Source organism: Perognathus longimembris, chromosome 26 (assembly GCF_023159225.1).
Source record: "Perognathus longimembris pacificus isolate PPM17 chromosome 26, ASM2315922v1, whole genome shotgun sequence".
Lineage (NCBI taxonomy): Eukaryota > Metazoa > Chordata > Mammalia > Rodentia > Heteromyidae > Perognathus > Perognathus longimembris.
This window is the reverse complement of record NC_063186.1, coordinates 9,261,084-9,280,634: the sequence shown is the minus strand read 5'-3', so window position 1 is coordinate 9,280,634 and position 19,551 is coordinate 9,261,084. Positions and strand designations below refer to the sequence as shown.

At 53.0% G+C, this 19,551-nt stretch overlaps 2 protein-coding genes across 4 annotated transcripts in view; both read left to right on the top strand.

The window, feature by feature from the left end:
- Positions 1-2,807, top strand: part of Arih2 (ariadne RBR E3 ubiquitin protein ligase 2) — a 45,960-nt gene extending 43,153 nt beyond the window's left edge. For 2 of the 3 annotated variants that reach the window (XM_048334839.1, XM_048334840.1), the window contains exons 14-15: positions 287-370; positions 579-1,832. In XM_048334839.1, coding sequence (XP_048190796.1) covers positions 287-370; positions 579-650 — 156 coding nt within the window. In that variant the 3' untranslated portion in view covers positions 651-1,832. Of the gene's footprint in view, positions 1-286; positions 371-578; positions 1,833-2,206 lie in introns of those variants that run through there. The other variant, XM_048334838.1, reaches the window with a different exon arrangement.
- A 2,654-nt stretch (positions 2,808-5,461) lies between these two features.
- On the top strand, positions 5,462-19,472 carry P4htm (prolyl 4-hydroxylase, transmembrane; the record flags this gene model as incomplete). Its single annotated transcript, XM_048334479.1, has 9 exons — positions 5,462-5,845; positions 6,115-6,196; positions 15,036-15,226; positions 15,609-15,705; positions 16,768-16,930; positions 17,342-17,527; positions 18,161-18,251; positions 18,424-18,547; positions 19,034-19,472. Coding segments are annotated over 9 exons (1,539 nt in total), but the record flags the coding sequence as incomplete, so codon positions are not given.
- Between the last annotated feature and the right edge of the window lie 79 nt (positions 19,473-19,551).

Sequence of the window (19,551 nt, the reverse complement as noted above, 5' to 3'; positions counted from 1 at the left end):
CTCAGTTTCTCTCTCGTTGGGAGGAACATTTTTCATCCTTGGCTTTAAAGTTCTTTTTCCCTTTGTGGGGGGGAGGGTAAGGGACAAGATGGGATACATATGACCTGAACCGGGACCTGGCCCCCTTTGGTAGACTTCTGTTTGGACTGCGTAGTGTGTGCTGAGACAACGTGAGGACTGTGGCTAGCTCCCGGGAGCCTGAGGTGCCGCCTGTGCCCCTCCGTCTGCAGGCCCTGCCCGGCTACCGCCCCCCTCTCCTTTTGACACTCCTGCTCTACCCATACAGTTCGAATACCAGCAGGCTCAGCTGGAGGCTGAGATCGAAAACCTGTCATGGAAAGTGGAGCGTGCCGACAGCTACGACCGAGGAGTAAGTACCTCCCGGCCTCTTGCAGATCCCCGGGGTAGCAGCTGGCGACCAGAGCGTTGGGGGTGCGGACCGGAGAAGCTGGATGCTTCCGGAAGGGTGGGAAGGGCAACCACGCTGACTCCCAGGGAGCCCCAAACATGGTGGGCGGGGCCTTCCTGCCCCTGCCCCTGGGGTCATATGCAAACCTCATTCCGTGTCCTTTGTGCAGGACCTCGAAAACCAGATGCACATAGCAGAGCAGCGGAGGAGAACCCTGCTGAAGGATTTCCATGACACCTAAGTTGGGCACAACCTGCCGGGGTGAGGAAGATGTCGGTGTGAGGTCTCCCGGCCGCCATACTGCATGCCGCAGGCTCTGCCTCTCCACCACCCCAGGAAGACAGAACAGCCAGGGCCCCCCACTCCTGAGAGACACTGGCGTCCACACCTCTTTTTGAGTCAATTTTGTTTTCTCATCTTTTTGCTTTTAGTTTTTATGAGGGTTGAGGTCATGTTGACTTTGCCTCTTTTTTTTTTTTTTTCCAGGACTTTTCAGATTCCCCCTGGATGATTTTTGGGAGGGAGGGAATGTTTTCTGAATGGCTATTCCTAGTATTAGATCATTACAACTTATGTAATTTTTAAAGGTTGTACAATTACACACACACACACACACACACACACACACAAAGGCAAAGCATAGGATAACAGAGCCCTTTTGAAAAATAAATGAAATTGGCATTGGAGTGTTTTACCCTCTAGCTATTTTCCTTAGAACGTAATATATACTGCCCACCCAGCTTGCCTCAGAATGTCTGGCCAGCATTTGGCCACAACCTTTCACCCATGGGGTCCCATGCTGGAAGTTGTATGGAAACCCATGGGTTGGCCTAGTGAGGAACTGTAAAGAGGCGTGAAGCCTGGAGTCCCATTGTGCTGCCCGCCTTAACCCCGGGCAGCGAGGACAAGATACAGAACAGGATTTTCTTCTGTGGGCTCCTCTCCATTCTTAGCAAGTGAGTCTGACTGCGGCCCTAAGCCGTGACCGAAGCAAAATGAGCTTTGTGGTTCTCCTCACGGTAGGGGACCATGGGTCCAGCAAGGTGCTTCGTTTTGTCTTGGAATGATGACAAGATCCACTCTGGCAGTGAGTGGTTAGCCCAAAGGAAATGGGCTTGACCTGGGGATCCCCCCTTCCCTTCTCCTTTTGTGCCAGTATTCAAAGGGGTAGAAATCTGACCAGGGTAACTTTCTTCTCCCTCATATAAGGGTCAGAGTGCAGCATTGGCCTTCTTGGCTCAAGGGCTAGTAGCCCAAGTTGTTTTCATGTTTCTAGGAGCTGGGGTGGCGGTGTGTCCTCCCTTACCTGGTTCCAGCCTTTAGGGTCTGGGAGTCTTAAGATCAGGAGAGTCCTTGTTTTGTGATTTCCAGGTCCTCTTCCTCAAAGGAGCTAGCCGGAGGAAAGGACCAGCTTGTATACAGGTCAAGTAAAGAAGAACAAAACAGCTTGCCTGCTGGGCCTTCCTGGCTTTGAACCCGGTCCTGTGGGCCTTGGAAATGTTAGATCTGTGATCTCTTGGGTTTCCGTGGCTTTGTTGAGTGCCTCCCCTCTGAGACTGGCAGAGCAGTCCATACTTGACAGGCTCTCCTTCCCCTTGGAAGAGAGCCTACAGGGAAATCTGTGAATATGATCGTTGCGATTCTTTTGATATTCGTCACATTTGCACCTCCAAGTCAACTCTTCGCCAGGTACCATGTGAGCCGTACAACGGAGTCATTCTTGAAGAAAAGACAGCTGTGATTCGTAGAGGGGGAGGGGGGGGTCTATGGCCAGCTGCACCTCCACTGTCTCCTCAGGTTTTGTCTTTCTGTGACTGTGGGGTAGATTGGGAGAACAAGTTAGAAGGGTAGCAAACAGACCCAGAAGAGGGGCTACGGGCAGAGCGGGTGCCTGCCCCAGAATCCAAGGGGAAAATAGGAATACCCTGTCAACACCTGGACTCTCTGGAGCCTTTTGCCTCTCCCATGAAATCCTTTCTGTGGCACCACCAAGCTCACAGGACCCTAGTTACGGCTCTGCATTGGGAAGTCACCTCTGGGCATTTTCTGGACTGCCCAACTGCCATGTTCCTTCCTTCTTCCATCAAGCTGTGACGTTTACCATCGGAGTTGCAGGAATCGGCGCCCCGAGCTGCAGCCTGGAGCACTTGGCCTGCGGAGCGCCTCCCTTCTCGTCCCCCCACTCCCTCCCAGTCGTCGTCCTTTGTTCACATTATCAGGAAGATGGGAAGATGAACTTTTTTTTTTTTTTTGCCCTGCCAAGGGTAGAAGAAAAACACAAGTGTTTTATGAATTTATCCAATCTCTTGTTTTTCTTCCAAGAAAAGTGAATTGAGGCAATGTCATCTGCTCCAAGTTGAGTGGTTTATTCGAAATAAATTTCTGATTATAAAAATTACACGTATAGTCTTTCTGCAAATAGTGTTACCCCACTGAGCCCCCCCCCCCCCCCAATGATCTATCTGACCAGTGATCCAATGACAGCCCTCTTGTCACCCTTGTCTTTGAGGGGGCCATGAAGGAAGTGTCGGCTCTCCTTGGGTACTGGCTGAATCCTTCACTGCCTTCGTAAGACGTGTGGGTCCCGGCTGGGCACTGGGGGCTCACACCTGACATCCTAGCTACTCAAGAGGCTGAGATCAAGATGTTGGTTCAAAGCCAGCTTGGGCAGAAAAATCCCTGTGAGACTTTGATCTTCAGTTAACCACTCAAAGATCACAAGTGGCTCAAGTAGTAGAGCCTTGAGCACAAAGAGGCCCAGGGACAGCATCCAGGCCCTGAGTTCAAACCTCAAAATGACAAAAAGGGGAATAAAAAGGTGTATGCTATGCATAAGGCAACTGAGGCCAGGGGGAGATTTTGCATTCACACTGCTTAATTCCTTAGGTATGCTATGCCTTGTGCTTGTAAACAAGGATAGGGTTTACCCTTCAGGAACTTTTAAGGGACATGGAATTGATCAATAGTACATTCCCCCCTCCCCCATCATGGGGCTTGAATTTAGGGCCCAGGGTTGTGTGTGAGTTTTTTTTGCTTAAGGCTAGTGCTTACTTGAGCCACAGCTCCACTTCTGGTTTTCTGGTGGTTTATTGGAGAGAAGAGTCTCAGGGACTTTGCTGCTCGGGCTGGCTTTGAACCATGATCCTCAGATCTCAGCCTCCTGAGGAGTTAGGATTTATAGGCATGGGCTACCAGCACCAGGTTACTAGTGAATGTTTTTACTGGACAGCAAGGCCAGCAACAGAACCACCCAGGAATAGAGCCATCTCACCAGATGAGTCATCAGACAGGTCATGGCAAGACAGAATATTCTAACAACATCTGAATTTCCCACATATGCCTTAGGGGTTCAGGCAACAAGCATTGGAATGCTGTGTTTTATGCCAGGCTACATTTTGGGCATATAAAGTTAACCGGGGCTGGAAATGTGGCCTAGTGGTAGAGTGCTTGCCTAGGGTGCATAAAGCCCTGGGCTCGATTCCTCAGTACCACATAAACTGAAAAGGCCAGAAGTGGCACTGTGGCTCAAGCGTAGAGTGCTAGCTTGAGCAAAAGAAGGCCAGGGATGGTGCCCAGGCCCTGATTTCAAGCTCCAGAACTGGCACCAAAAAAAAAAAGTTTGCCTTTCTTGCCCAAGCTGGCTTCGAACTGCAATCCTCAAATCTCAGCATCCTGAGTAGCTAGGATTACAAGTGTGAGCCACCAGTGTGTGTGTGTATGCTAAAGTAGTAGAGCACCCACCTAGCAAAGTTGAGTCCCAGAGTTCAAACCCTCCAGGACCACTCATATAAATGAATAAATAATTGAAAATAAAGTCTGGCTTCTGTGAAAGTCCAACAGCCGATACCATTCTGTTACCTAGTAGTGAGTTACCATCAGACATAATCAACTGGACACAGGTCATAAATAGTAAGGTAGAAGAATGTCCCAAGAGTCCAGAACTTACTTAAACAATCACTCGGTGAGCATGTATGGTTACTAAGGTTTGAACTCTGGGCCTGGGCACTGTCTCTCGACTTTTTCACTCAAGGCTGGTGCTCTACCACTTCAACCATAACTTTTCTTCTGGCTTCTTGGTGGTTAACTGAAGTCTCATAGACTTTGCTGCTTCGAACTACAGTCTCCAGCTCTCAGCCTTCTAGGTCGTTAGGAACACAGGTGTGAGCCACTGGTGCTCCAAAGCACTTCTTCTTTTGTGGAGGCAAGACTGGAAAATGCAGGCTTAATGTTGTTGCTCTTGTTTGCCGTGTGTGTGTGTGTGTGTGTGTGTGTGTGTGTGTGTGTGTATTTAACTTTTGCCCTAAGGTGTGTCCATTTCCTGAGAATAACCCAGCCCTGAGAAAGCAGAGCATAAGAATGTTTTGGCATCTGAACACTGCTATGTCTTCTCATTCCATTTTGGGGTGTGTGTGTGTGTGTTTGTGATAATCTGCGTTTAATTACCTCAGGCCCCATCCTACCCTCCTAGGCAACCCTGCACATCAGGATTCCTCTTTACACTCTCCCTCCCGTGAAGGTGGTCAATCTGATGGTGGAGGGGACTTGTAAGAAACCCCTACCTCCCCACCCACCCCCCAAAAAATGGCCCTGGATCTGCCTCATCCTCACCCGCGTTTGGATTTCCCGCAATACTGCTTACCTCCTCCCTCCCTCCTCCCTCCTCCCTCCTCCCTCCTCCCTCCTCCCTCCTCCCTCCTCCCTCCTCCCTCCTCCCTTCTCCCTTCTCCCTTCTCCCTCCTCCCTCCTTCCTCTTTCCTCACCCTCCCCGGAGTCCAGAGAAACCGCAGGTTCCATCCGGGAGGCTCAGCATCCTTTGGGCGCTCCTGCCTCCCTCCCTTCCTCCCGTCTCCTAGCAACCGTCTCCTAGCGACGGCGGTGCGCGCGGGCGGGCGGGGCGGCCTGCGTCCCCCGCGGCTGCGCAGCGCGAGCCCCCCGGCGGCGGCGGCGGCGTGGACGGCGGCGGCGGCGGCCCCTCCCCCTGGGCGCGCGGGTGCGCGCGCAGCCCGCGACCCGGGTGCCATGGCGGCGGCGGCGGCGGCGACGACGGCAACGACGACGACGACGACGACGACGGCCACCACGACGACCCCAGGCCGGCGGCCCGAGGCCTTGAGCGCGGGTGAAGCCTGGGCCTCGCCGGAGGGCCGCCGAGCCGGGGCCGGGGGAGTCTCCGGGTTCGCCCCCGGGTTCGGCGACTGCGACGCGGACGCGCCGGTGCGGCCCCTGTGCAAACCCCGGGGCATCTGCTCCCGCGCCTACTTCCTGGTGCTCATGGTGTTCGTGCACCTGTACCTGGGCAACGTGCTGGCGCTCCTGCTGTTCGTGCACTACAGCAACGGCGACGAGGCCACCGACCGCGGGCCCCAGCCGCGCGCCCGCCCGGACCCTCCGCCCGCGCCCGCCCCCGGCCCCCTCCCCCGGCTGGAGGGCATCAAGGTGAGGACGCCCCGCTCCGTCCCCCAGCACCCCGTCGCTCTCCACGGCCAAATCGGGGAGGGAGGGACGGCGTGTGGGGGCGGAGGGGGGGGAGAAGGTCACTCAGCCATGCTCCCCCCCCCCCCCCGCCACCTTCTGCACCACTCGGGGTCAGCCCCGGGTGCACATCTGTAGCCAGCCAGATGTTGCACCCCCCCACCCCCAACACCCACCCAAGTGTGACCTGACACCCTAGCCACCCACCCGCCCCCGTGTGCCTTTCCTTTTAGGTGGGGTACGAACGCAAAGTGCAGCTGGTCACAGATAAGGATCACTTCATCCGAACCCTCAGTCTGAAGCCCCTGCTGTTTGGTAAGTCTGTGAGCCAGGCCTGAGGGTGGGGGTGGGGGTGGGGTGGGGGGCTGGGGGGTGCTTGGGGTGGGGGGGGCAGTGCAGGGTGGTGCCTTTGGGACCACACGCTTTTTCTTTTGAAAATGGCTACTTCAGGGGTAGGGAGCTCTTTCTTGTATCCGTCCGGAGGATTATCCACGTGAAGTAGGTCTCCCTTGTGCCTTAGTAGGGTGAAGGGGTGACCTTTTCATACTCCTCTCTTCAGAGACTCCCCTCCCCCCGGTACACCCAGGCAGCACATTCTTCCATCACAGAGCTTGGCAGTGTGGCCCTGAGACTCAACTTTATCTATCTATATATTTATTTATTGCACCTGTCCTCGGGCTTGAACTCAAGGTCTGGACACTGTCTTTGAGCTTTTCTGCTCAAGACTAGTGCCTCTACCACTTGGAGCCACAGCTCTATTTCCAGGGTTTTTTTTTGCGGGGGGGGGGGGTAGGGGGTAGTTCATAGGAGATAAGAGACTTTTCTGCTGGGGCTCGAACCCTGATCCTCAGCTCTCAGCCTCCTGAGTAGATAGGATTATAGGCATGAGCCACCAGTACCCTGTTAAACTTTTTTTTTTTAATTGTCTTGAAACATTCTATGCCCCCCAGTAATCTTGGTGCCTAGAATGAGGAGAGGGCTGGAGACAGATAACCAGGCGCCAGCTGATCTCAGAGCCTCTGGGGGAAATCATCTTTCCAAAGTGTGCTTCGTGATCTCATGAGAAGTCGGAGGTGCCCTCAAGCCCGCCCCACTAAGGCACCAATCAGATTCACCTTTTGCTCCCAGCACTCCACAGTTCCCAAGATTTTTTTTCTGTTATCTATTGCCTGCAGAATTGTTTCAGGGTGACCTCATTTAGAGCCATACCATAGTGCATGTTTTCTGAGATTGTATTACATAATAGGCTTCGTGTGATTATTTCGTTTATGTGAGTGGGTGCCTGGACACTGTCCCTGAGCTTTTTTTTTTGCTCAAGGCTGGCTGGCACTCAACCCCTTGAGCCATAGTTGCATTTCCAGCATTTGGTGGTTCATTGCAGATAGGAGTTGCATGGACTTTTCTGCCTGGGCTGGCTTCAAACTGGGGATCTTCAGATCTTAGCCTCTCGGGTAGCTAGGATTACAGGCACGAGCCACCCAGCACCATGCTATTTCCCTTAATTCTGAAAACACTCCTGTAATGTGGATGTGACTTCCATTTTCTCTCAGGCCAATGGGTAAAGCAAGGCAACGAGGGCTGCAGCGGCTAGCTCAGTGGTGAAACTGGGATTACAACCCAGGCAATCTATGTCTGCGAGTCTGCACAGGAAAGCTACCTAGCATGCTGACCAGAAGGAGACCAAAGTCCCCCAGGCTGAGGCTGAAACTCCTGGGGCACAGAGCCCTGACAGGGGATTATGGATAGACCTGTAAGAAAGTCGCATGCATGCTGTTTGCAGGGAGAAGGGGGGTGGAGAGGGGGAGTAGGTTATGTTAGTCCTCTTAGCAATGAGACGGCTTGTAAAAGATGGTGCTGAGCTGGAAAAGTCACTTAGTGGTAGAGCGCTTGCCCAGCATGCATGAAGCCCTGGGTTCGATTCTACAGTACCACATACACAGAAAAAGCCAGGGGTGGTGCTGTGGCTCAAGTGGTAGAGTGTTAGCCTTGAGCAAAAGCAGCTCACGGACTGTGCTCAGGCCCTGAGTTCAAGCCCCAGAACTAGCAAAAAAAAAAAAAAAAAGATGGTGGTGCTTCTTATTATCATTCTCACTGCTGATTAACTGTAAAGGCTTTGCAAGGCAGTGTTTTAGGGAGTTGGGACACAGCTTTGTTCACAACAGCTCTGCCACTGATGAAGAAAGAGGCAACATGATAAACAAATAATTCTCTGTGGTATAGTCATGTTAGGAAGTGAGACGTAATTGGAGACAAGGCAGAATTTTCGGGTATGAAACTCTTAATAAGTAACCAGGGTGGACCTTCCTGAAGAAAATAGTCAAAGCCAGGCATCAGTGGCTCAGGCTTGTAATCCCAGCTGCTCAATAAGCTGAGATCTGAGGTTTGCAGTTCATAGCCGGCCCAGGCTGCGAAGTCTGTGAGACTGTTATCTCCAATGAACCATCAGAGACTGGGAAGTGGCTCCATGGCTAAAAGTGGTAGAGTGCTAACCTTGAGCAAAAGAAGCTCAGGGATAGTGCCTAGGCCATGAATTCAAACCCCGGGATGGACCAAAAAGAAAAAAGAGGAAGGGAGGAGGCCAAGTAGAAGAAAAGGCCCTTCTATAGGTTCTCCCTGTTGCTCTGCCCTGTTGCTTTTGGCTCCAAACCTATAAGGCCCAAGATGCTACATCTCAAGGTGGGGGAAGAAAGTTCCAGATGTGACCCGGGGCAGGCACACTGGGCTTTTTTTATGGGCCTATTTGTGTTATCTGTGTCTCTGTCTCCAAAGGTCAGCTGCATTTTCAAGTTGCTTTCATTTGTTCTGGTTATATGTCCAATGTTATGTCTCCTGATCATTGTTGGCTGGATTGGTTGGGTGCTGTCTGTCTGCCTTTCCGTAACCAGCATCACAGCTCTAACCTGGTACTCGCTCCAAACGCAGCTCCAGTGAGCCATCACTAGTTTCCACCCATTTTTCTTAACTACTTATGGTAAATGAGTCATTGCTACTAGAACCCAAAACAAGTTATTTAAAATCGCAACTGCTTATCATAGGATTTTGAGAGATATTCTTGTGTGTGTGTGTGATAGATTTCTAGGATTGTTTTGTTTTGTTTTGTTTGCCAGTCCTGGGGCGTGGACTCAGGGCCTGAGCACTGTCCCTGGCTTCTTTTTGCTCAAGGCTAGCACTCTACCACCTGAGCCACAGCGCCACTTCCAGCTTTTTTTCTATATATGTGGTGCTGAGGAATTGAGCCCAGGGCTTCATGTATATGAGGCCAGCACTTTACCACTAGGCCACATTCCCAGCCTGATTTCTAGGATTTGAACTATGGGCCTTGTGCTTGCTAGGCAGGTCCTCTAGCGCCCCCTCTGGCCGTTTTCCATATATGTGGTGCTGGGGAATCGAACTGAGAGCTTCATGTGTAGAAGGCAAGCACTCTTGCCACTAGGCCATACTCCCAGCACCCAGTACTGGTTTTTAACCAGTACCTTTATCGATCTACTTAGGCTTCCCACATAGCTGGGGTGATAAATGTACACCATTATGCCCAGCTTAAGGGTGAAGACGGGGCAGGGTGTCGATTGATTGATTGATTGATTGCCTGGACTGGCATTAATCCTCCTGCTCTCCAGCTCCATAGTGGCGGGGATTACAGGCTTGAGTCACTGTGCCTAGCCCAAAGGTATTCTTTTTCAGCTTAAGAAAAACAAACACACGGCTGTATGAGATCACTACGGCCGCAACAAACAACGGAGGCTCAGTGTAGATCCAGAGTTTGTACATGGACACACATGGACCCTTACACACACACATACACACATACCCACACCCCTGCCATTTCATGGGTAGCTGGCTGTCAGAGCCACAGACTCAGGAAAGGTCAAGCAGGTACTCATGGGTCTGTCTAGAGCTGAATAAGCCATATCCTGCCGCTGGTGAGCATGGTTTGAAGCTGTTTGTCTGTCCTGAGTCTCAGCTTAGGGTGTTGGAGCACGTGGGCAGTCGGAGGACAATCACTAAGCTGTCATTACTGACCTGTGAAGGACATAGAGCAATAGTCTTTCCTGCCAGCACACATAGCTGCCAGATAGTCTGTCTAACCTGCCTGCCCCCTTAGGAAGAGCTCTGAAGTGCAAGACCTTTCCTGTCCCATTTTGAACCTTGGGCCGTTTTGGCTTATGGTCTCCAAATCTCAAAGGATCCGGGATTCTATGTGTATCCCAGACGGCAAATCATGTGGCCACTGCAGAGGTTGTGGCCCAAAAGTCCCAGGCTTCTAGTTCCCTCTCCAGAACCAAAAATAAATAAATTAATTAATAAATGAATTAATAAAAAAAAGGAAAAGTGAGAGCTAGGTGCTGGTGGCTCACCCCTGTCATCCTAGCTACTCAGGAGACTGTGATCTGAGGATCCCAGTTCAAAGCCAGTGGTGGGGGGGGGGAGGGCAGGAAAATCTGTGAGACTCTTATCTCCAATGAAGCACCAGAAAAAGCGCTGTGGCTCAAAGTGGTAGAACACTAGCTTTGAGCTGTGGGCCCTGTGCTCTTGTTTGGCTCTTTTTGCTCAAGGCTGGTGCTCTACCACTTGAGCCACAGTTCCACTTCTAGTGTTTTGCTGGTTCTCTGGAGATAAGAGTCTCATCAACTTTCCTACCCAGGCTGGCTTCAAACTCTGAGCCTTAAGAGCCGAGCTTCCTGAGTAGCTAGGTGTGATGTATTGGTACCCAGCTGGACCTTTTTTTTTCTTTTTTTTTCTTTTACTGTTTTTTTCTTTTGTTGTTGTTGTTGTTGTTTTGGTTTATTTTTATTTATTTTTGGTCATTCCTGGGCCTTGGACTCAGGGCCTGAGCATTGTCCCTGGCTTCTTCCCGCTCAAGTCTAGCACTCTGCCACCTGAGCCACAGCGCCCCCTCTGGCCGTTTTCCATATATGTGGTTCTGGGGAATCGAACCAAGAGCTTCATGTGTAGGAGGCAAGCACTCTTGCCACTAGGCCATATCCCCAGCCCTTTTTTTTTTTAATTTTTTAATTTAATTTATTTATTAATTGAACACAATTTTTTTGACAAGGTGTTGTGCAAAAAGGGTACAGTTACATAGTAGGGCAGTGTGTACATTTCTTGTGATATCTTACTGTTTTTTTTCTTAACTTATCAAACCTAGGATCTAGGTTTCTCTTCTTACATTTGCCTTAGCACTGAGCCAGGGCCAGGAATAGAGGTACCTACACGGGATCTGCAGAGTGGCCCTGCGTTCAGTTCACAGTACCAAACACACGAACCCAAAATAAAAAGTAAAAAACCACCAGGGATGTATGTGTTCCACACTTGGTGCTCACCAGGCTTGCTTCCTACAACTCATGCATGTGAAAGGAGTCGATGATGATGTAGATCTTCCCCCCTCCCCCCCTTGTTGAGCCAAGCTTATCTCCTGAAGGGAGTCACCTCTTTGCCTGATCCCCTCTGGGAATGGCTTGAAAGGAGTGGGGGGATGCTGCTGGGGACCCGTGTGGTGAAGACCCATAAGGGGCAGGCTGACATTCACCTGGCTGGCCAGGCAGTAGTTGTATCAAGGCCATGCAGCTGGCCTGCATAGGTTCTGCTTGCAGGGGGTGGTTGACCTTGCAGGGAGGAGGAAGTGTGTGTGAATGTGTGTTGTATGTGTGTGAATCTTTTCTGTGCTCTTAGCACTGCCTTGTGGCTTGGAATGCTCCGGGGTTGCTAGGCAACGACACTTTGGTCACCTAGCAACAGCCCTGCTTGGGCCACATCTCCTACCTAAGTCCCTCCTCCTGCCTTATCTCTCCCTTCTCCCCCCCCAATCACCCCTGCTTCTTTCTAGCTTTCCAGTGCACCTCCCCCTCCAGCTGTGCTGCCTTCACCCCCATTTCAAAGGGATCAAGCACAGCCCTCCCTCCCTCCCTCTCTCCCTCCTACACTGCAGTGTCTGTCCAGGGCTGGCACAAGAGTACAAGAGCCTGGTCCCCGAGTTGTTTGTTTTTTGCCAGTCCTGGGGCTTGAACTCAGGGCCTGGGCACTGTCCCTGAGCTTCTTTTGCTCAAGGCTAGCACTCTATCCCTTGAGCCACAGCACCACTTCTGGCTTTTTCTGTGTATGTGGTACTGAGGAATCAAACCCAGGGCTCCATGCATGCTAGGCGAGCATTCTACCCACTCAGCAACCTTCCCAGCCCTGGTCCTTGAGTTCTGAAAGAGCTCATTACTGCTGCCGACAGTCACCCAGATGCTCTGGGAAGGGCTTGCTCTGCGGAGGAACTGAGAGGATGTTCTTCACAGGGTAGATTAGGCTAAGGGAGGGCCGTGAGCCTTGTGACTCAGCTCTGCGAGAAAAGGCCACTAAATGAGCCTTAGTTCTGTCTCTTGTCATCATCGCCTGAGCAGCTAGAGCTTCCACACCTGGCTGGTAGATGATCCTGGTCCCCAGCCTGAGCTGATGACACACTAAGCGCCCATACCCACATGCTCACCCTGGGTGGATCCCCTGCCCCTGGCACCTCTGTTCATGCCTATAACCCCAACTTCTCAGGAAGCTGAGATCTGAGGACTGAGGCTTGAAGCCAGCAGAGGCAGGAAAGCCCTTCCTTCTGTCCTTTTTTTTTCATTGTTATTGTTGTTCATGGGGCTTGAACTTAGGGCCTGGCTACTGTCCCTGAGCTCTTTTGCTCGAGGCTATTGCTCATCACTTTGAGCCACAGCACCACTTCCAGGTGGTTCATTCCAGGATAAGAGTCTCACGGACTGGCTGGCTTTGAACCGTGATCCTCATATCTCAGCCTCCTGAGTAGCTAGGATGACAGGCATGAGCCCACCAGCTCCTGGCAAGACACTTGTTGCTAATTAGCCACCAAAAAGCAAGAAGAGGACTGTGGCTCAATTGGTAGAGTAGAAAAGCTAAGGGATGGGGCTGAGGCCTTGAATTCAAGCTTCAGGACTGGCGTGCGCATGCGTGTGAGCATTCAACTTGTACACACACACACACACACACACTCATTTTCCTTCCTGTCCCTGTCAACACCCAGCACTGGTAGGTGCTCAGAGGACCAGCAACAACTGAGCTGCCAGCGCAGATTCTGGCTGGGTGGGGAGCACTCCCATCCCTCCTCCACCTCTAGCTCTGGCCAAGGCACCCAGGAGCCAAGAGGGAGCAGAGGGAGAACAGGCTTTGTTGGTGTCCTCTGCTGCTGTGTCCCGGCCCAGCAAGCTGGACAGCCCATGTCGTGGCACGGCCTGGGGATGAGCACAAGACTTTGGGGCTCCCACGTAGCTTCTCCCGTGACCATCCATCACTACAGGTGTATACGAAGCTTCCTGGTACCCCGCTGTCGGCTACTTAAACTGTGTTTTGTTGTTGTTTTTTTTCCCAGTCCTGGGGCTTGAACTCAGGGCCTGAGCACTGTCCCTGAACTTTTTTGCTCAAGGCTAGCACCCTGTCACTTAAATCACAGCTTCCCTTTCAGCCTTTTGGGTGCATAATTGGAGATCAGAGTCTCATGGACTTTCCTGCCTGAGCTGGCTTCTGGTCATGATCCTCAGATCTCAGCTTCTTGAGTAGCCAGGATGACGGGCATGAGCCACTGGCACTTGGATTTGCTGACTGGGTTTTTGATTATCACACGGTGGGGTTGGGGGTGCAGCAGGCATTGAAGCGATGGCATCTGATACCTAATAAACTGAAGAAACCTGGGTCTGTGTTTGCTTTTCCTTTTCTAGCTTGCTTTTTAAGTTTTATGTGCTAACACCAAAAGGTGACATTTGCTAATGCTATCTCCCAGAGCCCTCACGCCCTTTCTGGGTTTGGTAAGTTTCAGGGCTCGAGGTACAGGCCCTTTTGTCTCAACTTTAGTGTCAAAACATCTCAGACCTTGTCACCTAGCCCCAGACACTGGATCTGGTCATGAACATGAATTCTGGGTACAACAGCATTGGTGGCCCTGAGCAAATTACTGAACTCTCCTGTGTTTGTGGATCCTCATGGGGAGTTGAGAGGCCCCTGGGCAAAGTCTGAGGTTTCCCCCTGACCCCACCCCAAGACTGATCTGCTGTGATCAGTATTCTTTTTTTTTTTTCTTCTGTCCATTGTGGGGCTTGGCTTCTAGGCCTGGGCGCTGTCCTTGAGCTGTTCTGCTCAAAACTAGTGCTGGATCTTTTTTTTTTTTTTTTTTGGCCAGTCCTGGGCCTTGGACTCAGGGCCTGAGCACTGTCCCTGGCTTCTTCCCGCTCAAGGCTAGCACTCTACCACCTGAGCCACAGCGCCCCTTCTGGCTGTTTTCCATATATGTGGTGCTGGGGAATCGAACCCAGGGCTTCATGTGTAGGAGGCAAGCACTCTTGCCACTAGGCCATATTCCCAGCCCATGTGCTTGATCTTTTTGAACCACAGCGCCACTTCCAGTTTTCTTATAGTTCATTGGAGATAAGAGTCTCACAGACTTTCCTTCCCCAGCTGGCTTTGAACTGTGATCCTTAGATCTCAGCCTCCTGAGTAGCTAGGATTACAGGTATGAGCCACTGGCGCCTGGCTAGCAAGAGCAGCTTTAAGCACCTCTTGAACTTGCGTTAGAAAATCGCCACAGTGAGATGATCAGCACCCATTTATGCAGGAAAATGGAGGTCAAGGCCCTTGGACTGTCCTACAGCACTTGGATGTCTTGTGCTTTGGTCTTGCCAGTAGTGGAGCTTGAACTCACAGCCTGTCTCTGGCTCTCACTTGGCTTTGTCCCACATGGCTGTAGTTCTACAACTTGAGTCACACCCCTCCTACCTTCAGTTTTACATTTATTATTTACTGTCTGTCCTGGGGCTTGAGCTCAGGTCCTGGGCACTATCCCTGAGCGTCTTTTTTATGCTCAAAGGATCAACTCCCATCCCTCCACTGTTAAACATAAATGCACAGTAAGAAGAGGCAAACCCATTCTTTGGCCTTCAGTCCTGCTCCAAGGGGACTGAACTTAGCTCCAACTTGTTCCGAGAACTTTCTGAATACTGTATATTGTCATGTTTACTTCACACTGGCCAACACCTGCAGGATAATTCAAACAAGACAAAGAGTTCAGAGCAGTGCACATGTGTTCTATAAAACCCCTCCAGACATGGCGGCTACCAAGTACACTCTGGACAGTGCTGTTGGGCTCACCCACTCCCTGTTCTGGCAGAAATCCCTGGCTTCCTGAGTGACGAGGAATGTCGCCTTATCATTCACCTGGCACAGATGAAGGGCTTGCAGCGCAGCCAGATCCTGCCCACGGAAGAGTACGAGGAAGCCATGAGCACTCTGCAGGTCAGCCAGCTGGACCTCTTCCGGCTACTGGACCAGAACCGCGATGGTCGCCTGCAGCTCCGAGAGGTTGGGATCGTGGGACCTCAGTAGGCATGGGGAGGGAATACCTCAATTCACCTTTCCAGTGGCCATGTCCTACAGTCAGATGCCATTCTAGATGTGTGTGCACAGGTGCAGGCCCAGGGCCATCCTGTTTTATTTTGTTTGGTTGGTGCCAGTCCTGGGGTTTGAACTCAGGGCCAGGGCACGGGCTGGGACTGTGGATGGCCCTCAGGCCTCTTGTCCACCCCCCTTCCTGGCCTTCACAGAGGCTTCTCTTGACCCTCACATCAGCCTAAGGGGCATTGGGCTCTGTCCTGTGTCCTCATCTACATCCCATCACTGGCAACAACTGAGCAAGCACTCTACCCCGGGGGTCACCCCACTGAGGGACCCTCTTGTGCTTTAGGTTCTGGCCCAGACTCGTCTGGGAAATGGATGGTGGATGACTCCAGAGAGCATTCAAGAGATGTACTCTGCGATCAAGGCCGATCCTGATGGCGACGGTAAGCTCATGCCCCGTGTTGCTTCTGACCCTGGGAGCCAGGCCTCCTGCTTCGCTCTGAGAAGCTTGAGCCCATCCCCCACAGTAGGCATTCTCTGTGCCCCATTTCCATAGTGGCCAGGTGAGGGGTGAGCTTGGCCCTGCACCCCTGGGAAGTAGGCAGGCAGCCAGACCCTACCCAGTCTGCTTGGTGCCAATCTTAAGGGGCAATTCCTGGAGACCCCTTCCCCTCGTCCCAACTGAGGTTAGCGAACCTAGATTGAAGAATTTGCCTGTGCCCTATGGTTAGGGGGCTGTCATACTGCAACTGAAATAGAGCCAGTGTCAACTTTCTAATGCCTACCACCCTCCTTGGAGGAATCTGGGTAGATGGTGACTTAGCCTGAATAACATGGAGCAGGGTTCCCAGCTTCTCTCCTAGAACCCCCCAGAAAGTGGATCCCCTGCTTTGGTATTGGGGCAGGAGCACGAATACTTTCTTCATGGGACATGAGGTAGGGGGTGAAAAGCTAGGATTTATTTGCTAAGGGTGGGCTGGTAACCCAGCCAGAAGAACTGGCTAAATAGGTTCCACTCAGGTTGGGATTTTACCTCATGAGGGGACACCCTGGGATTTGGCCCTGATTTCACTCTACAGTGTGGAAGGCCCTTGAAGCAGACCCAGCACCCACTTTTCCCTCTCTTCCACCCCCCCCCCCCAGTCTTTTACAGCTTGGGGGCGTGGCCACCACACTCTTATAGCCCTTGGCCCTGGCCAGATAGCTCCACCTCCTTTTGGAGCTCCATCTCACTGGAGCTCATAGGGGTTGGGTTTCTTCCTTCTGGGTACCAAATCAAGGCTGAAACAGAAAACAAACTTCTCTGGGTCTTCCCTTAGGGCCCGATGTGACAGAAACCAGGTTCATCTGACCCAAGAGTCCAGGTGGGGACAAGTGCACATGGCCCCCCCAGTGCCTGAGGCCGGGGGCTGCTGCTGCCTTTGGGGTAGGTAGGGAGGTACTGCCTGCCACTATGGTTTCCCTCGTGGGGCCTGGCGGGCCCTGAGGACACATGCCCTGTGCAGGAGTGCTGAGTCTGGAGGAGTTTTCCAGCGTGGACCTCCGAGACTTCCACAAGTACATGAGGAGCCACAAGGCCGAGTCCAGTGAGCTGGTACGCAACAGCCACCACACGTGGCTTTACCAGGGTGAGGGTGCCCACCACGTCATGCGCTCCATCCGCCACAGGTGAGTACCTGGGGCAGGGCCTTCCCCGGAAGTCCTTCCCAAAATTGAAGCCAGGTGCCAGTGGCTCACACCTGGAATCCCAGGCACTCAGGAGGCTGAGATGGGATCGTGGTTCGAAGCCAGCCCAGGCAGGAAAGTCCATGAGACTCTTAGGCTCCAATGCACCACCACAAAGCCCGAAGTGGAGCTGTGGCTCAAGTGGTAGAGCACCAACCAGCCTTGAGCACAAAAGCTTAAGGACAGCCCCCAGGCTCTGGGCATACATAAAAATCACCTGGGGGAGAAGGCCTCACCTCTCCTCATCCAGTTTAGTGGAGATTTCAGTTTATCCCAGCCAGTGCTTGCCTCTGGGTTTGGCACTCATGACTAAGCCCCTCTTCCCTGGGAGACTGACCGTCTACTGCTCGCCAGGGTGCTGCGCCTTACTCGCTTATCCCCGGAGATCGTGGAGCTCAGTGAGCCACTGCAGGTTGTGCGCTACGGTGAGGGAGGCCACTACCATGCCCACGTGGATAGCGGGCCTGTGTACCCAGAGACCATCTGCTCCCACACCAAGCTGGTAGCCAATGAGTCTGTACCCTTCGAGACCTCCTGTCGGCAAGTACCTCCCACCTGAGGGCTGGCTTCCATTCCCAAAGCCTGAACGGGGTGGGGCGTGCCCATTGGCACGGGGTCTCGAGCTCACTGGACCACCATACCTCTCTTTCAATGACTACCACCGAGGGACTTAGACTCACTGAAATTTGCCTTCAGAGCAAGGGGCAAAGCTAGGCCTCCAGCTCTTTGTAATCCCTACCCTCAAGGTTTGATCTTGACTCCATTGTCACAGTTCTCAGCCTCCACCCCATGTAAAGCTAAGCCAAGGCACCAACTTAAGCCTCTGCATGTCACTGCTTTGGCTCAGTCCCTTCTGTTCCTAAGGAGATCTTTTGCATAATCTTGCTGCTTGTTCAAGTCCACCTCTCCCAGCCAGGTCTTTTGGTCAGTAATTTAGCCAAGTGCCCTTATGATCGTCAAACAAAATCCACCTTAGCACACACAGGAAGAGACCGGATTAGTGGGAAGAAGGAGGGTTTAGGGGAACACTGGCTAGTGATCTACCCTATTTAGTGGATCACCTTAACAGATCCCTCTGGTCCCTGGAAACCTGGCCATTTTATCCTGTCCACAAGTAAGCCCCTGGGAGTATCTACAATTGGGGACCTGCTCAGCAGACCCCCTGCCTTACAGCTACATGACTGTGCTGTTTTATTTGAACAACGTCACCGGTGGGGGCGAGACTGTCTTCCCAGTAGCAGACAACAGAACCTACGATGAAATGGTAAGGGCCAACTCTTCCTCTTGTGGGCTGGCAGGGCCTTGGGCGAGTGTAATGTGTGCACCTCTTCCACACCAGGGATGAGGACCCAAGTGGGCCCCCTCTGGCCACCTTTGGCTGCCTTGGCCACAGGATGAGAAGGGAGCCCTTGAACACTCCATCCACTTTCCCACAGAGCCTAATTCAGGACGACGTTGATCTTCGGGACACCCGGAGGCACTGTGACAAGGGGAATCTGCGCGTCAAGCCCCGGCAGGGAACAGCAGTCTTCTGGTACAACTACCTGCCTGATGGGCAAGGTGAGGGCCTATGGCCAGGCCAACAGGCCTCCTAACCCCCATCCCATCTGCCATCTTGGAGGGCTGTTTTTGGATGCCAGTCCAGATTCTTGACCTTGGTGCCTCCCAAACAACATCCTTTTAGTAATGTCAGTAAGCTACTCCCAGCACCTGTGCAAACTTGGGGGTTAGCTTGATCCCCCTGCCTTTCTGATGCCTTCATCTTCCTGCTTTGTGGGCCACACCTCTCTCTCACCAACCAAGGCCGGTTTCACAAGGCCAGTGGTGCTAACCATCAATTAATTAGCTGAACACTGGGCCCTGAAGGAAGCCCTGGGCTTGGATATCCCCAGGGCATGACTAGGGCACCAATGGCCCTCCATTTTGCCCCTCAGTCTGTCAGAAGGGCTAAGCTCACACACGCCCGGCCCAGGCGGCGGGGGGGGGGGGGGGCGGGGGGGGGGTCCCTTCTCAACCTCGTCCCTCGTTCCCACCACCCTCTTTTAGGTTGGGTGGGTGACGTGGACGACTACTCGTTGCACGGGGGCTGCCTGGTAACGCGAGGCACCAAATGGATCGCCAACAACTGGATCAACGTGGACCCCAGCCGGGCGCGGCAAGCCCTGTTCCAGCAAGAGATGGCGCGCCTGGCCCGCGAAGGGGGCGGCGACTCGCAGCCCGAGTGGGCCCTGGACCGGGCCTACCGCGATGCGCGCGTGGAGCTTTGAGGGGGGGCGGCCCCCGACGTGGAGGCCCGCGGGACCCCGCCCCCCATCCCACCCCATCCCACTGCGGACTGACTGAAGTGCTGGCTCCATGTTCCACCTGCCACCACCCCCCCCCCGCCCCCGCCGCCACCCACGGTGCAGCTCCCAGAGTCCGTGTTATTTATGGCGTCCAGCCCCCACCCCCACGCTGCTCGGGCAAATAAAAACCACCAGGCGAGGCGACCCGGCCACCACGGGGCAGACAATACCTCGGCGGCGGCGCCGGCAGGGAGCGGGAGACCCCGCGGGGGCGGCGGC